The sequence below is a fragment of the Ursus maritimus genome, unplaced genomic scaffold (assembly GCF_017311325.1).
Source record: "Ursus maritimus isolate PB19 unplaced genomic scaffold, ASM1731132v1 scaffold_4, whole genome shotgun sequence".
Classification (NCBI taxonomy): Eukaryota; Metazoa; Chordata; class Mammalia; order Carnivora; family Ursidae; genus Ursus; species Ursus maritimus.
This window is the reverse complement of record NW_024426552.1, coordinates 57,584,626-57,604,763: the sequence shown is the minus strand read 5'-3', so window position 1 is coordinate 57,604,763 and position 20,138 is coordinate 57,584,626. Positions and strand designations below refer to the sequence as shown.

General features: G+C 39.4%; 1 protein-coding gene across 3 annotated transcripts in view; it reads left to right on the top strand.

Moving 5' to 3' along the window:
• Positions 1–82: 82 nt before the first annotated feature.
• CCDC191 (coiled-coil domain containing 191) overlaps positions 83–20,138 on the top strand; it is an 81,562-nt gene continuing 61,506 nt past the window's right edge. The window contains exons 1-6 of one of the 3 annotated variants that reach the window (XM_008708264.2): positions 83–313; positions 2,673–2,711; positions 9,144–9,285; positions 13,250–13,393; positions 16,554–16,732; positions 18,202–18,425. In XM_008708264.2, the coding sequence (XP_008706486.2) occupies positions 221–313; positions 2,673–2,711; positions 9,144–9,285; positions 13,250–13,393; positions 16,554–16,732; positions 18,202–18,425 (821 nt within the window). In that variant the 5' untranslated portion in view covers positions 83–220. Of the gene's footprint in view, positions 314–2,672; positions 2,712–9,143; positions 9,286–13,249; positions 13,394–16,553; positions 16,733–18,201; positions 18,426–20,138 lie in introns of those variants that run through there. The other 2 variants (XM_040621258.1, XM_040621259.1) reach the window with 2 other exon arrangements.

Below are 20,138 nucleotides of genomic sequence, written 5' to 3'. Positions count from 1 at the left end.
TTTGGTGACTGCGAGGCCCCGGGATCGCAGCGGTTGCTATGGGTTACTGAGCTAACCCGTTCCGCCTGCGCAAAGCCTCCTGGGAGTGGTGGTTCGGCGGCGCCCCACACCTGCCTTCCTGGCGGCCGGAGGAACTACAACTCCCAAGATGACCCCGAAGAAGCCTCGGCTGCGGAGTGGTAGTTCAAGCTTTGCGGTGGTCCGGGCCTGAACCTGGAAAATGCTGCTGGCGCCCCAGGAAAGGTCTTCCTCCTCAAGAAAGAGGACGGGGCCGAGTCGCTGGAAACAATTTACAAGGAAGCCGAGTGCCAAGGTGATCCATCCCAATCGGGAACTCTGGGGGGCGGGGACCGGCCCCGAGTCCAGCCGGCTGGGCTGCGCTACCTCCCTCTTCCCCCAGGGGCATCCTTACGTGGTTCCTCCTTGCCTTGACTGCCCTGGAACCAGCATTACCCCGGGGAAGGAGGCGTACGAACTTTGGGGTCTGGATACCTTATGGCTTTGGTGGGCAGTATCGTGAAAGAAGTGTTTCCATCTTCTTAAACAGGAGATGTCTGGTAGTGCCCATCCCAGTGAAGAGAATTCTCGAGCTCCCTCGTCTCCCATTCCCACCCCCCCCCATTTTAGGGAAGTTACCGCACATTTCTTTCTTTTTCTTTCCCTTTCTTTCTTTCTTTCTTTCTTTCTTTCTTTCTTTCTTTCTTTCTTTCTTTCTTTCTTTTAATGCTTTCTAAATTTGAGATCGTTATTGGAGAGGGAAGATGTTCGTGTTAAGTCCTCTGCCTCATATTCCTCCCCTTCTAAGTTTTCATAAAGTATCAAAAATGAACTCAGGAATGCAAGTGGATATTAGACATATCAGTACTTGATTCATTTGAATTTTTTTGAATTCAACAAACATTTCCTTTTTATATCCGTTACCTCCTTTGATGCCTTAGCATCCAGACATGGAAAACTGATAACCCTATTTTAAACTTGAAACATACATAAATGTCATGTGCAAAGTCACAGTCACACGGTGTGCGCTTTCCACAGATTACCTTTTTAACAGTCACAAAAATAAATGCTTTAAATGTAAGTGACAGTACCAAAATGGAGTGGCTTCTCAGCTTCCAGCTCCAGAGGAGTTTCACCAGCTGTTTTCACCCTTAAGTTACACTTTCTTAAAAAAAAAAAAATTCTACAGACATGTGGCATACTTAGGGCTCTAGGCAATTGTGCTTGCAGTTTATTCTAAATATACCTGCTAAATAATGCACTGGACATATTCCACTTGGTGAATATCTTGCCCCAGATACCAGAGGGTGTAGCTAGGAGCACTAGAGAGAGTTGGAAACAGAGTCTGTACCTATTGTAATGTGCTAGCTCCACAGTAGATTGGATCCCAAATAGGTTATGGGTATAGACTTGATGATGAAAGGTAAAAATTTGGGACAGTTATCTTAAGACTCCAAAAGGAAGGATTTTTTGCTGCTAGTGCTCCTTGTTACTGCCTAGAAGATAAAAAGGAATAAGCACAAGAGCTTCTTGAAGTTCAGTTGTGTTTTAATAGGATCAGCTCTTTCTTTGTTGCAGTGACAAAATTATTCAGCAGTACAGCTGCATTAGTTATCTTAAGGTGCTTTGAAGGTGAAGTGTTATGTAAGTGAAAGAGAGTATTATACCTTTCCTTCCTCCATGTGACAGTATGCTAGTTTAGATATTACCTTCTTTAACGACCCACCTGAATTATTAGCAAAGCAAATACCTCTATTTGTTAAGTGACTGTTAGAGGAAATTCTGTGAGCTTCTGAGAATTACAGAGTGAAGAAAGGAGGTGTCCTATTGATTTCTAATTTCAGATTAATATCTGACTGACCTGACTAGAAATATATGTGATCTTTACTTCATTTTCTGCTTTGTAAGACAGAAGATTAATTATCCCCCACCACATCCTCCCACCGCCACCCCCCCACCAGTTATTATTGGACCAAACAATATTCCTGCTGTAGGTAAGATAGAAAGCCCCTTGCTACAGGTTATTCTTGAAAAGAGGGACCTGAGGAAAGGGGCATACCCTTCTCCAAGCAGATTTGCTTCCATGATATATGAATAATCTGGCTCATTAAACAGTGCTTGCTTGGGTTTTTTTTATAAGGAATATATCTAGCATTCCTCTATTTTGGCTCTTGGAGAGCTTTATTTTTTTAAGATATTATTTTATTTAAGATATTTATTAGAGGGTAGGAGAGGAGGAGCAGAGGGAGAGAGACAAGTGGATTCCCTGCTGAGCACAGAGACCGACATGGGTCTCGATCCCAGGACCCGGAGATCATGACCTGAGCCAAAATCAAGAGCTGGCTGCTTAACCAACTGAGCCACCCAGATGTCCCTCTGGAGAGCTTTAAAAAAAATAATAATAATACTGACACCTGGGCCCTATTCCAGACCAATTTAATTAGAATCTCCAGGTGGGCTTAGGCAGGAGATAAAAACAGACAGAAGATGTCCCAGAGAATGCTTTATGTTTCTTCCTCTGACCATCATTGTGTGTTCTTGCTGAACTTGCTCATGAAATGGCTTGGGGAAAGAAAAAGGACACTTCCATATGCTTTAATCAGAAGGATAGATTAAAATGGCAAAGTCGATAAAGTTATTGCTATGTATTAATATTCTGTATATATTATCTACAGCCTGCCTTTGACCCTGACAATGTGGAACACTGGATGAAGGTAAAGATATTGCACAGTTAAAATAGAAAGTTAAGAGTCAGACATAATCTGATGAAAAGGGATACCGATAGATCTCCATTTTGCACGTTTTGCTATTTCTATTCTCATGTAACTGTGTTACTTTAGCTTTATATTCCTTAGTATTTTTTTTCATTATTCTGTTACTTCTCATGAAAATATGAATGACAAGAAAATGGGTATAGACATGCTCTTTTTTTTTTTAAGATTTTATTTATTTATTTGAGAGAGGGAGAGACACAGAGCACAGTCAGGGGGAGGGGCAGAGGGAGAAGCAGGGAGCCCGACACTGGGGCTTGATCTGATGCTGGGACTCCATGATCATGACCTGAGCTGAAGGCAGATGCTTAACTGACTGAGCCTCCCAGGTACCCCTTGACATGCTCTTTCAAATGCTGTAAGGATCCCATGAAGAGGACTAAAGGAACAGGGAAGGAGAAGCTATAAGAGAGGATGTGGTGGCCTTCCTCAGATATTGGAAAGCCTGTACTGTAGTTACATTGATCTGTGGGACCAGAGCATTAAGTGAAAGCTGTGCATACATCATAAGAATTTTCTAATAACTGGCGGGATCCAAAAATGGAGTAGGCATTCTCATAAAGAGATGTATTTTCTATCAATGGAAGTATTCAAGTGGATTCTAAATGGCCACTTAATGTTAGGACTAATGAAGAATATGTTTGAGCATTCTGTGAGGGGGGGATTGAATTAGATAACTTTCTGAGCTCTTTTCCAGGCCTGAGATATGTATTTTTGAGTCCAAGTACCATTTAAGTTGAAAGTACTATTAAACTACTTCAGGTGCATGCCTCTGAGTGTCAGTTTGGCGACTTGCCATGCTCAATTCATTTGTGCAGCATGTGTTTCAAAATCATGCAGCATTTTCCTGGGAAAATATCATTCTGCCTGGTAGTATTTTGAAGAGCTATTACTTATCTAATTGACAGGCATTATAAGTTCCAGATGGAACCGAGACCAGATGTAATCACTGTTAACTATTTATTTATCCAGCCAGTATTTATTAAGTACCTTCTAAGTACTAGTCCACTCTGTTGAACAGTGAAGATAAAACCGTGCTTGGGGCAGGTATCATCCCTGCCTTCCCAGAGTTTATAGTCCAGTGGAGATTAAACAACTTAACTTAAAACCTTTGGGAGAATTAAGGATGTCATAGAAGCATATGGTGGGGGACGCTAATATAGATGGGCCAGAGAAGGCTTTCTGGCTCCTACAGGTCTGACTTAGAACACCACTAAAATGGATCTGCTGTTGTGGAGGCCAGCCTCTGGGAAGCCCACTCCTCAGCCTCCTACTAAGCCGTGTCCGTGCTGAGTGTTGCAGTGCCAAGCCCCTGCAGGGCTCAACTGTACATTTAGTTACTGTCTCCTCTGCTGGGGGGCGGGGGGAATATCAGTGAAAGAGAGTAATAAAATTCTGCTCTGTCTTTATGCATTTGTCAGACAGCTTGACCGGTTAGATTTTTATCATTCCTATTATCATTCCTCTAAAATTTCTGCGGTAGCTCTGTCTCCATTATGCCCTCAAAGCTCCCATCTAAAAAAAAAAAAAAAAATCAGTAAGTCCTTACTTGACCTTGCAGTCCATTCTGATTATGGTACAACATCTTCTTCTTATCCAGTGTCTTTGAGCGTATAGCCTAGACTCCTTGCCCTTGCATTTTTATTATCCTCTGGTGTCTACGGTAATTTTCCTCCTGTTTCTGTTTCTCACCACTCCACAGAAACAGTTGTCATAAATGACTTCCTGATCAAATCCACTGTTCTCTTCATCCTCAAACTTTGTAAGTTTCTTTTAATATAGTTACCACTTTTTTTTATTCTACGAATCTTCTCCTTCATTATCTTTTTATAACCCTGTTTTCTCTTGCTTCTCCTACTACTTTTCTGTTCACTCCTGTCTTCTTTTCTGATTTTGTTCCCTAATGTATCCCAACTCTGGTGGTGTCCTAAAAAGGACTTCTGAACCTAAGACTTCCAGATCCCCTTGAGTGCACCACCCTCTCAAAATCAGCTTAGACCTTGTTACATGGAAGAAGGGGGAGAATATGGAAAGGGTGTGGAGCATAGTGAAGGTTGAGAAAGGGCTTTCTTCAGAACAGAAAAGATCACTGGGGCAGCACTGGGGACTTGGCTGAAGCAGGTAACCAAAATCTTATGTGGCACCAAAAATTGGTAGATCAGATTGACCTGGGCTTGAAAGTTTTCACTGGAGAGGCAAAGCTACAAGTGATCTGAGGCTTACGTAAGAGAGTAGCTGAATATCCATGCAGACTAGGAAGGAGGGGACTCTTTAAAGGACTCCTAGGTTGGGAGGAGGAGACCTATGGTGACGAAGGACATGGTTAGGTGCAACAACAATGTAGCGGAGGAGGGGGGACAAAAGAGGGAGATGGACAGAGGCTGATGTTGGCGGGGGGGGTATCAGCTTTGGGGTTGAACAATGGAAAATTCCATGTGATATGGTTCAGGATGACCACGTCAGTGGGTTGCAGATGTATGATTTCGGGAAAGGCTGTTGGAATACAGGAGATCAAGCAAACCTTGAGGCTGAAATGTTGGTGAGTCTTCCTCAGGGATACTGAAGTCACTTAGAATCAGGCAGATACTTGAGTAGAACTATGAGTTCTGGGGCAGCTCAACCAAAATGCAACAATTCGCCATGATTTATAATTTATCCTTATCCTGATTTGATAGACTGACTCATCTTTGTACTCCTGTGCATTCTGTTACTTTGATACTTAAGCTTTCTAAACATTTTCATTGATTCTCTATCCTTGAACTTTCAGGGATTCTGTGTGCCATCCAATAAAACTGTAAATACCAGATGGGCATTTAAGGCCCTCTGTCAATCTAGCTGTAATATCAATCTATCTGTAACAGCCCCTTTGCTGATACTCTCTGTGACTCTTGTCAGGCCAGTCTCCTTCCCCCTGTCTTCCCTTCACTTTGACTCACACTGATCCCCCAAGCCAGGAATACCATTCTTCTCTGGGAGGCCAATCCAGATCTTTCCCTTAATGCTCAGCTTGAGATGCCCCTCCCAGTGAACAACTTCCCTTCACCCAGCTCAACCACCTACCCATCTTGTAATACTTTTTCTTGGAATTATGTTGACATTCATACACAACAGAGACCACATCCAGCATTTGCTTGTAGACAGAGTGATTTTATTAAAAAGAATTGGACACTTTCAAAAATATATTCCTCCCAAAACTATTATTTATAAACATGCAGTTTGCACTTGAGGGTGTTTTAGGAAACTTGTGCTTGTACCTCCCAGCCTTGAGGAAACGAAGGAGTACATGGTAGCCGCTGTTCCTGCCGTTGAGTGGACAATGGGATTGATGTGTGTCATGGGATGTGAGGAGCTCTTATTGAGCATTCATAAGATCATGGGAATAACTAAGATGGTTCCTTTACAAATTATATATTTACGTGTAACACAGTTACTAAGTAGGAAACTTTTGGAGGTATTTGGGGTTTCTTTCTAATCACCCTGTGTTCCTTTAGAACTGTACCTGAGTTGTGTCTTGCATACATGGCACATGATGCAGTAAATAGGTAGATGGTAGGTAGGTAGATAAAAGTGAACTCTTTGGTCGCTTTTAGTTTTGCTTTCCCCTCAATGTCCACTAAGGTAGTGGGACCAGGGCTAGCCTTCAGTCCTCAATCAACTTGTTTAAAGAATAAGTTGTTAAAATGACACTTTGTTTTCTTGATATATAATTTAAGATAGACCTCTTCTCTCTCTCACATATTTATTTTGAATGAAATGGTAAGGACGTACTATTTTAAACAAGGAAATACAGAGATTATTTCTAATCCTTAATATCTAGTATTTTTTTCAACCAAAATCTTCATTTTAAGTGATATCCCAAACACCTGCTTTGTGAGAGCCAAGCAAACGTCTCTCCTTACGCCCTTCCTTGTAAGTACCAGCCTGTGTCCTTCCTGAGCGCCCAAATCAGTCTTCCCCTATGTCCAAGCTCTCTGTACTTCCTTTGTTAAGAATCTGTACCAATTCCAATTCAGGTGAGATGACCTATCATACAGAGTTCTTTCTTTCACTCATAGCCTGGGGAACTAAGTCTACAGTCCTGTTTTTGCTTATTTTTTGTTTGTGAATGTTGGTTTAAAAACTGAAAGGATCTATTTATTTGTACTTATTGATATATATACGTATATAACATACACATACACGATATATGTGAAATTCCTCTTGCTGTCTTAGAATTTTAAAACCTTAAAGGGAAGGACAATGTGCCAAGCATATTGTGACCATCCAATAAATGGCATATCAACCATCATAAATTTGGGCATATCAGAGGCCAAGAAAAAATGTGGAAGACAGATCTCTCCGGAGTGACCTCATAAAGAGTGAATGATATTTTCTTTATTCTAACTCTGATTAGATCATGTTTTCTTCTGATTCATATCTTTTCCTGTGTGTTCTGTTTTCTACATCTTTTTCAAATTACCCTTAGCTTTTCAAATTTATTCCTCTGTTTCTAATTCAAACTTAATGCGTGAAACCCTTGAGAATTGAGAAGGTTCAGCCCCTGGCAAGTTTTGGCAGAAGACCTACCAGTCTCTCCGTGAAGGTCAAGGGGAAAAATCATTTTCAAAATAGGTCAGGCAGCAATATAAACTGTGGAAAAGTACGGCTTTTTAAAATAAATTTTAGGGGCACCTGGGTGGCTCATTTGGTTGAGTGTCCAACTCTCGATTTTCGCTCAGGTCGTGATCTCGGGGTCCTGGGATTGAGTCCCGAGTCAGGCTCCCTGCTGAGTGGGGAGTCTGCTTGTCTCCCTCTTCCTCTCCCCTTCCCCCGCTCATGCTCACTCTCTCTCAAATAAATAAATCTTTAAAAAATATAATAAAATAATAAAATAATTTTACATGTATTCATTTTCTAACAAACATTTATTTTTGGGGTGCCTGTTATATGCCAAGTGCTGTTATAGGTACTGGGGGTTTCACACATGAAGAGGACAAACATGCCAGCTCACATTCTACTAAGGGGAGACAATATATGTAAAAGATGTTATAAGGTCCTAAGTGCTATAGAGAAAGTCAGAGCAGAGAAGGGGAATAGGGAGTGCCGTGAGGAGGGTAATTACAGTTTCATGTAGGGTAGTTCAAGAAAGCCTTACTATGAAGGTGACATTTGGGTAAAGGCATGAGGCGTCAAGGGAAAGAATTGTATGGCTATGGAGGGAGAGCAGTCCAGCAGAGGGGAAGTAAGCACAAAGGCCCTGAGGTGGGACTGTGCTTGGCATATTTGAGAAGGAATGCACAAGGTCAGTGTGGCTGAAGTCCAGTGAGCAGTGGGATGTAGCAGAGGAGAAGATTAGAGAGCTCACAAGGGCCTGATGGTGCAGGACCTTGAAGCACATGGTAAGGACTTCGATTTTTATTCTGAGTGAAACAGCAAACCATGAAAAGGTTTTGAGCGGAGTTATGTATAGCTTTCATTTCAGAGGGACTGTCTGCTGTGGTGGGAGACTATCACAGAAAACCTGTCAGGAAATTGTGCCGTGAACCAGGTGATAGCAGTAGAGGTGACAAGAAGGGGTCAGATCCTGGATGTATTTTGAAAATAGAGTCAACAGATTTCCTGACAGATTGGTTATGGGGTAAGAGGGAGAGAATAGATTCAAGGACTCCAAGGTTTTCATCCTGAGAACTGAAAAAGTGGCATTGTCACCTTGGTTGGAAGCCTGGGAACACAGCAGATGTGGAGGAAGGCAGGTTTGTGGGGAGGGAGAAAGTCAGGGATTTAACTGTAAAAGAAGTTCTTTTATGTTGTGTAGGTAAACCAGAGTGCCAACACCATTTGCCCACCTCCACCAATCCCGTGAATTGGGCCATGTTTTTACTGTGGATTTAAAACATTCTGGGTGACTACAGCTCAGCGACTCTATCCCAGTTTTATTGAGCCTATTGCTGAATGTATGATGGGAGGTTCGTTCCAGGGATAGGAGTTTGAGGAAGTGTAGCTGCTCTTCCTCTGCTGCATAGCCGTATGCAGATCCTAGTGGCTTCGGGAGCTAATGAAACATTGTATTTTTTATTTAAAATAAAATATCCACGTGTCAGGATCCCGTCACTAATGCTCTAAACAAAAGTAATCTAAAGTCTAAATAAGCCTTTGTTCAAAAATAAACATTGTGAATACATGTTAAAATTTGGTAAAATATTGCAGTTAATTTCGTGTTTAAAAAATGAAATTATTTGGGGTGTTTAAGCCTCAGAGTTCCTTTAAAAATGGAACTGTGGAGGTATCTTAGTAGGTGGTAGAAAATCAGTTTCTTGAGTGGGAGAAAAATTCTTTAGTCCTCAACAAAGTTGTTGTCATCTTAATGGGCTTTTTTTTTTTCCTGCGATACTGAAGAAGGTGGAGAAAGCCTCAGAATTTGCAGTTTCAAAAGCATTTTCTGCTACAAATTCCAATTTGTCCAGAAGGCTTTGGAGCCAAATCATAGATTTGGAAACATCTGAGCAAGTAGAGGATCATGATGAAGTCTATGCAGAAGGTAAGAGAATACATTTTTTTGCTTCAAAGGTAACAGTTCTTTAGAAGATAGCTAATTAAAGCATAACCTATAATGCATTTCAGAGTACAGAATGGAAGCTTTTCTTTCTCTTGCTCTTAAGTTTTGTGTCTCTCTCCCTCCCTGAAACTATCTATTCCGGAGTGAATTCCAATATTACAAGTAAGGCTATATTTTTAAGGCCCATTTTGTCTCCCGAAATGGAACCACATCCAGAGGCAGTTTGATCATGATGCAGCTGACTGGTGAGTGGTGAAGGTGTCCGTCCCGTGACGTGGAGGACAGCATGGCCGCTTGATCTAGTATTATGAGACCATTTGGATAATGCTAAGCGAAATAACTCAAGCAGAGAAAGACAATTATCATATGGTGTCACTCATTTATGGAGCATAAGAAGTAGGAAGATCGGTAGGAGAAGAAAGGGAAGAAGAAAGGGGGGGTAGCAGAAGAAAGGGGGGGAATGAACCACGAGAGACTATGGACTCTGGGAAACAAACTGAGGGCTTCGGCGCGGGGGATGGGATAGGCCGGTGATGGGTAGTAAGGAGGGCACATATTGCATGGTGCACTGGATGTTATACGCAAGTAATGAATCATGGAACACTACATCAAAAACTGGAGATGTACTGTATGGTGACTAACATAACATAATAAAAAAAATTTTTATTTAAAAAAAAATGAGATCATTTGACCATTAGTTTGTAAATCCACTTTATTCTTTATGAAGAGAGTCTAAAACTGATCTACCTTCCTACCTCCCCAAAACATTTACTCCTCTGGAATTTAGTATTTTAGTTTCTGATACTCTTGGGAACTCCAGCATTTAGGGATGAAGAGATCAGAAGGAGCCAGCAAAGACTGGAAAGGAGAGGCCACAGAGGTAAGAGGAAAGTCACAGTGGCCATATCCTAGAAGCCAGCTTCCTTTTGGATTATTTATGTCTCCATTTATTCATAGTATGTCTTTATTCAAATATTTATATATATAAAATTATTTACATGTATAATTGCATTTATAAGTATATATAATAAAAACGTACATGTTTATAATTAAAATGTATATATATATATATACACATATATATATGTATGTATAAAATTATTACTCTGTGCCAGGTACTATTTTAGGCACTGGAGGAAGAGGTTTTGAACAAGTGAGGCAAAGCCCTTGCTTTCATGGGGTATACATTCTAGTGTGAGAATAAAGAAAACTTAAAATTATTAGGTAATGATCAAGCACTCAAGTTTGGACCTGAATAATAAGAAGGAGCCAGCTAAGCAGTAATGGAGGAAGGGCATCCCAGACAGAGGGGAGGGAGCATCGAGAGTTAAAGTACAGATGAACTTGGTGTGCTTCAGGAGCTGAAGGAAGACCAGTGTGGCTGGAACTTCCCAATGGAGATGAGCCTGAGGAGTGAGCAGAAGGTTTATTATATAGAGCCTATGGGCCTGGGAAAAGAATTTAGATTATTCTGACTATGCTAAGACATCATTGAAGGATATTAATCAGAGGTACAACAGAACAATATTTTAGATATTTGAAAAGTGGATCATAGGGGAGAAAAGGAGGGAAGAGGGATATCAGTGAGAGGGCGGAACAGCGGTCTGGGTGAGCAGTGAAGGCCCTTGGGCTTGGGTGGTTGGTAGAATTGGAGGTGGAGAAAGGAGATTGGTTCAGAAATTGGCAAGGCTACATCTTGTCCACCTCCTCTCCCAACTCACTCGTGGGAACACAATATACTTTAACCTCTTAAAGTTTCTGAGAAGCCATGCTGTCTAAAAAATAATGTTTACTTACCCCAATTCCCAAGCTTCCTATACCTTGAAATTCTTTTTATCCTGAAATCCATATTCATATCCTGAAGAATTAGTGATACACATTAGAAAGTACTAGTGTATGAACAGAACATGGTTTTCAAAGGTTTATATCCTTTTTCTCCTCTCATCGATCATCTATTAATATTCAAAAGAACCAATGTTCTGAGGAACATACTTTGAGAAACTCTGCCTTTAAGTAGCCTTAGAGCCTCTCATCCAATGGGAGATGTTCCTGCAGTTGAACCCTCCAAGGGCAGTTCCCTTTCTTTGTTCTTTTGGGGCACTTCATAGCAAACCCCTATTTACCAATGAATGGCATTTAGTAGATCTGAATTATTCTACATATAAATTATTGTATGTATAAATGTCTGAATTATTTTACACAGGGTTACTCAGTAAATAGCTGTCCCCTTTCTCTACCTTCCTCTGAAAGCCAATAATATTTGTTGCTAGTATACTTTTTACACTTGGTTTCTACTATCTTGATTCATTGTCTTCTATTTTATATGTCCTGCATTCTCTATATTAAACGCCTTTTGGCCTCACTTAACGTAAGAAACATTCCATTCCCTCAGAGCTATGTGATCATGGTAACAATGATGGAGACAGGGCTGAAATGTATACTTTTCCTCTTTGAAACCCCTATGCCTACCCATAGAGCTGTTTGATAATGATGATAGTGATGAAGGTGTTGCTAAAGTAGACATTTTCTCTCATACCTATATAAGAAGATTTTCTGTATATCACTAAGAAAGAAATTCAAATAGAAGTTGGCTTCCAGGATATCACACTATTTGATTTTCCTCCTACCTCAATGACCTTTCCTTCCTAATCTGCTTTTCTGGTTCTGTCTTATCTCTTCAACCCCTAAATATGGGAGTTCTTTAGGGCTTATTTCTGGAACCAGTCCTCTATCCATCTTCCTCTTTTGGTGCTTGCATCCATTTCTGTGGCTCTAAATTCTATCCATATGCTGACAACACCCACATTTATTTCTTTAGCTTGGACCTCTCCCCAGAAATCCAGAGTGGTATAGCCAGTACCTGTTTGACATTCTTGTTTGTATGTCTCCTAAGTATTTCAAACCCAACTAGTTTAAAACTGAATTCCTCATCTTCCCTCCAAACCTGCTTCTCCCGCGGCCTTTCCTGTCTCAATAAATGGCATCTCCATTTTTTCAGTTGCTTAGGCCAGAAACCTTGTAGACTTCTTTCTCTCGTTTCCCATATCCACTACATCAGCAAGTCCTGTCAATTCCACCTCAAAACAATACTTTCTAAAATTGGACCATTTTTAATACTTCTTCTCCAGGTCCAGGCTACTATCACTTCTTTCCTGGATTATTGCATTTGTCTCCCAGTTGGTGTCCCCTGCTCGTGTGCCAGGGATTTTCAACCTCAGCACTGTTGATGATATAGCAGAGAATTATCTTTGGGGCGGGGGCTATCCTGTGCATTGTTGAATGTTTAGCAGCATATGTGGCCTCTGCCTGCTAGATGCTAGTATCATTTATCCCTGTTATGATAACCAAAAATGGCTCCAGACATTGCCAGATGTCCACTGCGGGGCAAGATCATCCCTGATCTAGAACCACTGCTCTAAATCTGATCCCCACGTTACCTCTTTACTTTATCTCCTGTTAGTCCCCCTTCACTCACTCCTTTCTAGCCACACTGCCTCCTTGCTACTTCTCCAACACTCTGGACATACTCTTCCTTAGGGCCTTTGCAATTGCTTTCCCTCTGCATGGAATAATATTTCCTTACATGCCCATATGGCTCACTCCCTCATTTTCTTTCCTTCTTTGCCCAGATGTCTTCTCAATGAGGCTTTCTTTGAACTCGCAATTTAAAACTATCAATACCTACCTTCCATTTCTTGCACACCGTTTCTCCTTTGCCAGCTGTTTTTCCAATTTACTTATTGCCTCTCTTCTCCAATTCGAATGTAAACTTCATCGGTGATAGGTTTTATTTGTCCTGTTTTGTTTGTTACTGTTTTCCCAGCATCTGGCCCAGTACCTGACACATGACAGATGCTCAGTATTTACTGAGGGAATGAAAACAGTGAATGAAAAAAGTCTCTGAAGTAATAGGAATATTAAAAAGATTTTTTTGTTTTATTGATAGCTCAGGAGCTGGTCAGTGACTGGTTAGACACCAAACTTAAGCAAGAACTAGCAAGTGATGGTGAAGACGATGCTGAAGACACTGTGTCAAGTATCCTCCCTGTGCCGGAAGCCAGTGATCATTTGAAATTTGACAAGTTTGATGGTAAAAACGTATTTGATTGTTTTAAGCTTTAATATCTAATGAATGTATCTAAGAAGTCTTTTAATTATTTTAAATAATAAATGATGTATTATTTGACTTTTCTGTGATTTGCTTAGTTTTATAATTGGCTTTAATTTTTCTTGGTTCAATTTAAATTACTTCTCTATATCCTCAGTATGTTCATGGTGTTTTTTAAATTAAAATATTCCATTTGTAATTCTTCTTATGATTGTAATAGCAATTAATGCTCTTTGAATATCTCTTCCCATATATTGCTGGATGACTCTTTACTTTGGGGCTATATTAACATTTTATATTTATAAAAGAGTTTACTACTTGCACACAGAACTAGTGAGTGAGGGTTCCTCAAATGTACTCAGAATTTGGAATTTTTTTCCTCAGCGTAGTGGCATCTTCTCATGTGTAACTCACACATACGCCCTTGGTAACTCACCTGGCAGCACTCCCCTCGTTTAGGACTCTACAAAATCTATGAAATCCCCAGCCCAGGAATCACAATGTCATGAGCTCTTAAAGTTAGAGGAATCCTTCAAGATCACCTAGTCTGATCTCCCCTCTTCACCCCCTCAGATAGAGATCCTTCTGTAGTATCCCTCACATGGGATAATCTCTGCTAGCACATCTCTCAGGATAGGAGGAGCCCATTCAGCTGTTGTGGGGCTCTAGGCTTTATACATTCTCTCCAGGGAGAATTAGGAGTCTGACCTCCATAACCCTTTAGTACAAGAGAAAATAATACCGTGTTCCTTTTCCCAAGAAAAGTATTGTTGTTTTTGTTTGTTTGTTTGTTTGTTTGTTTGTTTGCAGGTGATATAATCATATGTGATCTCTCATATACTTCAGTGTTCCTAGCTTAAATATACCAGTCCTCACAACAGTTCTTTACATCACATCGTTTCTTAATCTTATCATGCTGGTTGCCTCCTTCTAGATGTTTTCTAATTTATTAATGTCATTATTAAAGTGAGGCATTTCCATACTGTATGTTTATTCTGAAGCATATATGGAATATAGTGAAACTATTACTCCTTTCATATGGTGCTAATAGATCTAGTTATATTTCTTAGATTGGCAATTATCATCTAGTATCATACCAAGCCTCACTCATCTTATGCTTATAGTTTTTTGTTTTCTTTTTTTTTAGATTAAAACATTCCTATTATGTAGCCATTCAAAAAGAATGTTTACCAAAAATATTGATTAACATGTAATTATCTCAATAGACACAGAAAAAGTACTTGACAAAATCTAACATCCATTCCTGATAAAAATGCTCAGCAAACTAGTAATGGAAGATAAATTCCTCAACCTGACAAAGGGCATTTAGAGAAGACATACAGAAAACAAATACCAAAATGACAAACATAAGTCATACCTTATCAGGAATTACATCTAATGTAAGTGGATTAAATATTCCAATTAAAAGACAAAGATTGGCAGAATGATTTTTAAAATATGATGTAACTATATGCTATCTACAGGAGACACAATTTAAATCCAAAGATACAAATAGATTGAAAGTAAAAAGATGGGAAAAGATATACCATGCAATCAGTAACCAAAAGAGAGAGCAGCTTACTAATATCAGAAAAAAATAGACTTTAACATAAAAAATTGTTACTAGGGACAAAGACAGGCATTTTATAATGATAAAGGGTCAGCTATCAAGAAAACATAACAAGTATAAACATACGTACATCTAACAAAAGAGCCTCAATATAGGCGTGCCTGTGTGGCTCTGTTGGTTAAGTGTCTGCCTTCAGCTCAGGTCGTAATTTCGGGGTCCTGGGACCAAGTCCTGTGTCAGGCTCCCTGCTCAATGGGGAGGCTGCTTCTCCTTCTTCTGCCCCTTCCCCTCTCATGTTCTCTCTATCTCTCTCTCTTTCAAATAAATAAAATCTTTAAAAAAAAAAAAAAGTCCCAAAATACATGAAGCAAAAACTGACAAAGGTCGAAGGGAGAAATAGGTATTGCACAATTGTCCAAATTATTTGGAGACCTCATACCCTATTCTCAATAATGTATGGAACTAAACATCAGCAGGGAAAATATTCATATCATTAGTCGTTGAGAAAAGGCAAATTAAAACTACCTTGAGTAACCACTACATACCTATCAAAATGGCCTATATCCAAAGACTGAGCATACTAAGGATTGGTGAGGATCAGAGGAACTGGAACACTCCTATGCTGCTGGTGAGAATATAAAATTTTGTAACCACTTTGGAAAACTGTTTGACAGTTTTTGTAAAAGTTAAACAGATACTTCTATGATCCAGCCATTCCACTCCTAGGCATTTTTCCAAGAGAAAAGAAAGCATACGTTCATACAAAAACTTGTACACAAATGTTTATAACAACTTTATTTGTCATAGCCAAAATCTGGAAACAGCCCAAATGTCTATCCATGAATGAATGAACAAATTATGGTATACCCATACAGTGGAATACTAATCAGCAATAAAAAGTGATAAACTATTGATACAACAACATGATGAATCTCAGAAATAATTATGTTGAGTAAAAGAAGCCTGACCCCAAAAAAAGAGTACATAGTGTATGATTTAATTGATAAGAAATTCTAGAAAATGTAAATTAATTTATACTGAGAGAAAGCAGGTCTGTGGTTGCCTGGGATAAGACCGAGAACATGGGGAGGAGTGGGAGGAGGAGATTGCAAATCAGCATGAGGACCCTTTTGGAGCTGACAGACATGTTCTTTATCTTGATTATAGCGATGGTTTTACTGGTAGATGTATATGTCAAAACTTATAGTAGACTTTAAATATTTACAGTGTATCGTATGTCAGTTATACCTCAATAAAGCCATGTAAAAAAAACACAATGGAGTCTCCAAGGATGTTTAGACTGAAGTAGTATCGTTTACATTTGGCAGTGAAGGAGTCTTTAGTGACTTGGGTGAGGATGTTTCCTTATGAGTGGAATTGTTTTTCCTCTCACTTGAAGGTAGTTAATTGCTGAGGGCTATACTCATCCAATTGGCATTATCAGTTACTATTTATTGAACACTCACAGCTTCGTATTTTTATTATACCAGGATTATTTATATAAATATGGAAATTATACTAAATTTTTTTAAAATTTTCCCTTTTTTGTTGTTGTTGCTCTGTCTCCCCCAGAGTTGTGTGGCTATTTGGAGGAAGAAGAGGAAAGTACCACCGTTCAAAAATTTATAGACCATCTGCTCCATAAAAAAGTGGTGGATTCTGGAATGTTGGAAGATCTTGGAATGAATGGAAACCAAGACAAGCAGCAGCAGAAGGATCCTCGTCTTACCATGGAGATGAGACATAAGCAGGTGGGAGGGAAAAACAAAATTAAAATGGGTAACAGGAAGCAATCTTTGTGTAGCACATTTAATAAGCTTAAATAAAGACTTAGGCTTTATTATGAAAAAGAGTGCCATCTGTGGTTTGGTTAGAAAGAATAAAAATAAAATATAAGAACTTCAGAAGAAAAATAATGCTCATAAACTGAGGACAGGAAACAATTTATTTAAGAAAACCAAAAAAGGAATAATTGATTTTGAACAATGGAGTGGTGAACTAAACTTTATTAGTTTGTATATAGTACTATTATAAATATGTAGATTGGTTTTGCTTGAATTTGATTTTTGAACTGTGACATCAAAATATTAATATCATGAATATTCTAGTGAATGTTATAATGATAATTCTTTTCCAGACAACTGAAAAATTCACTCATTTTGTGATTATAATTTGAAAGGGAGGACAGATCTGAATTAAATCTAGTTCAGCTGTTTTGAATTAGAAAGGCATATGGGAACTTTCTTTTCTTCAAAGGGGATAAATAGTGGGTTATAGGAAAAAGATGCGTCTCAACTCTTTGTAGGGGAGCTTCAGGAAATCAGAATGACCAAGTCTTTTCCACATGTCCAGAACTAAGACTGAACTAGAATGAATGTCTATACATTGTATGTTGTCTTTTTATAACCCTGAATTTCTGATTGCCTTAAAGTATTAAGTGTGCCTAATCAGCACTGAGGATGTTAGGAAAAGGGGTAGAAGTATGATCCAAGTTTGGTTCATGATAAAAAGGAGGAGAGAAGGTTCAATAAGAGACTGCCAATATCTAGAAGTCTTATCATAAGTGGAGAGTAAGATAAGGGTAAAGGTAAGTGAAGAGGGAGGTAAAGGAGTACTCCTTAATTCATAGCTCGGAAAGCCTCCAGAGAATTAATAGATTTGAAAATTTGATTGTGCTTATTTAGAAATATCTGTGAAAGTCATGGTTTAGATTTCCAAATATGAGCCAGAATCACTGATACATTTAAATAACGATCAGAATGAGTAGTGTTGTGTTCCTCGTGGCAGTAAATCACTGTTGCATCTTTCATGATGTAGCCTCCCCAAAATATCCATATTCTTTCTTAAATTATAATCGGCGTGCCCATAGAGCCTAAATAAAGAGCAGTAGTGTACACCTTGGAAAATTTTAGGAGTGGAAAATCATTACCAAGTAAGAATCCAGAACTTGGCATCCGACCCAGTAGATTCTCAGCTTTTCCATGGCGCAGATCATTCCCAGAGTGCTGGGAGCCCCCTTACCTGACTTCATCTAGACTTTTGTATTGGCTCTTACCCAAGTAAACAAATGAATTCTTCCTATTCTTCCAATGAACAGTGAGCTTCTGGGCCAGAATGTTTCAAACTGGGCCTATAGTGAACTTGAAAATGTATTCTAAGCTTTTCCGTATCCTTTCCTACTTGAAAGGCTGCATCTCACCCTCATTGTGTCCTCTGTAAGGTGAAAGAAAATCGCATGAGACGTGAGAAAGAACTGGAGCGCCAGAGAATGGAAAAGACCCTGAAAAAATCGGTCTTCTTGGAGGCTCAGTATTTGGTGCAGGAAGAGAAGAAAAAGAAGGCTCTGGAGGCCAAAAAAGAGGAGGAGGAGATTCAAAGGGAGATGGTAAAGCTGCGGAGGGAGATAATTGAGAGGAGACGCACTGTGGAAGAAGCATGGAAAATGTAAGCCCGCCGTGGGGCGCCGTGTGGAGCTGTTTTTGTCTAAGCAGTCATTTTGGAAGTTTAAAAACACGGACATTGTGATAACGAAACACAAAGAAGAAATCACTGTTCCACGATCTTAACAAATTAAGTGTTTACATCTGCATCTTGATCCCTTTACATACTTAATTGCAACCATAAAGTACATTTATTTTGCTTGTTTTAATTAACACATTGCCCAGAGTCCTGAGGTCTGTATATTATTACTCCATTGAGTTCCTAAACCATAATTTATGTAATGACCTTCCCCCCGTCTGATAAGCATTTCAACTATTTCAGGTTTTTCACCATATAATAATGCAGTGAGCTTCCTTAAGCATAGAGCTTTGTACATTCTTAGGCGTGTAATTACTGAGTTAGATGGTATAGGCCTTTGATGACTCTTGAAACATTGCCAAATTGCTTTCCAAATAGGTTGTACTTATTTACACTATTGCTGGCAGTGGGCCGGGTTACCACACTCTTCTTAGCATTGGGGGGTACTGTGGTTTTCAATATTTTTGCACTTTTAGTAGGTATTGTGTTGGTTCGTTTGCATTTCTTTGGTTACCTGAACATTGTTAAAATTGCTTGCTAATTGTGCCTCAGCCTATGTCTTCTTATCTTCTGGTAATCATACAGAGTCCTCATTGCCTCCCAACCACTGATAAAGAGCAGGAATATCTGACATAAGAGGAAAATCAAAATAGTCCTCACAGGATGTAGTACTGTTACGTACCCTCATGCAGAAAATGAGCTTCTAGATGAAAGAAGTAATGTATTTATTCTGAGAAACAGCACTGAGGCATGAACTGCACCGTGCCTGAAGTGACTGAATACTCAGACTCAGAGGCCAGAAAGACCTATGAGATAATCCCTCCCGCCCCCATCAGCCTACGCAGCTTTCCCCCGTGTTCCTGGTTGCTCTGATTCTACCCAGTTTAAAACCGCTCAGCAGCCGACGAGTGCTTCACTCTTTCAAGTGCCAGGCTTAGGCCTCCTCCAGACACCATTCCTTTTAGAAAGCAATCACGGGTGTTTTAGTGAGCTCTTACTAAGGTCGACCTCACTTTTCAGATTGCTTTTAAACCCTGAAAAATCTAGGCTGACCTAAAATAAATTGTGAAAACAAGTAACAGTTGATGGTAGTGGGAAGCTCTGCTCGTCCTGGGCACGCAGCAGATGCTCACTGACCACTCGTTCCTTTTAAAAGTTAAAATCTTATCCATGGTTACAGTGGTTCAGATAACATGCTATACTGCTAGCAGATGAACTGATTTCAGGTTCCAGAAGGCAATTTGGCAATAAACAACAGGAGCCATGAAAATGGTATTACCGCTTGACCTGGAAATTCCAGTCTTAGGAAAACACCCTTAAGAAAATGATCAGAAATCCAGACAAAGATTTGTCCACAAAGATAATATAATGTTATTTATAATGGACATTAATAAATACTGGAGAAATTAATGAAAATGGTTATACAATGAGACAGCACTGACATGTTAGTGTTGTTTTTCTGGGTGGAAATATGGATGGCTTTTATATCCAGTTTTTCACAGTGAGCAACTATTCCCTTCATAACAGATACACATGTTAATGTTATTTTAGAAAATCAGATCCATGGTATTAGAACGGTATTTAAATGTTGACTGTGATCTGCCTATAACTATCTAATATAACACTGTTACGGCATTT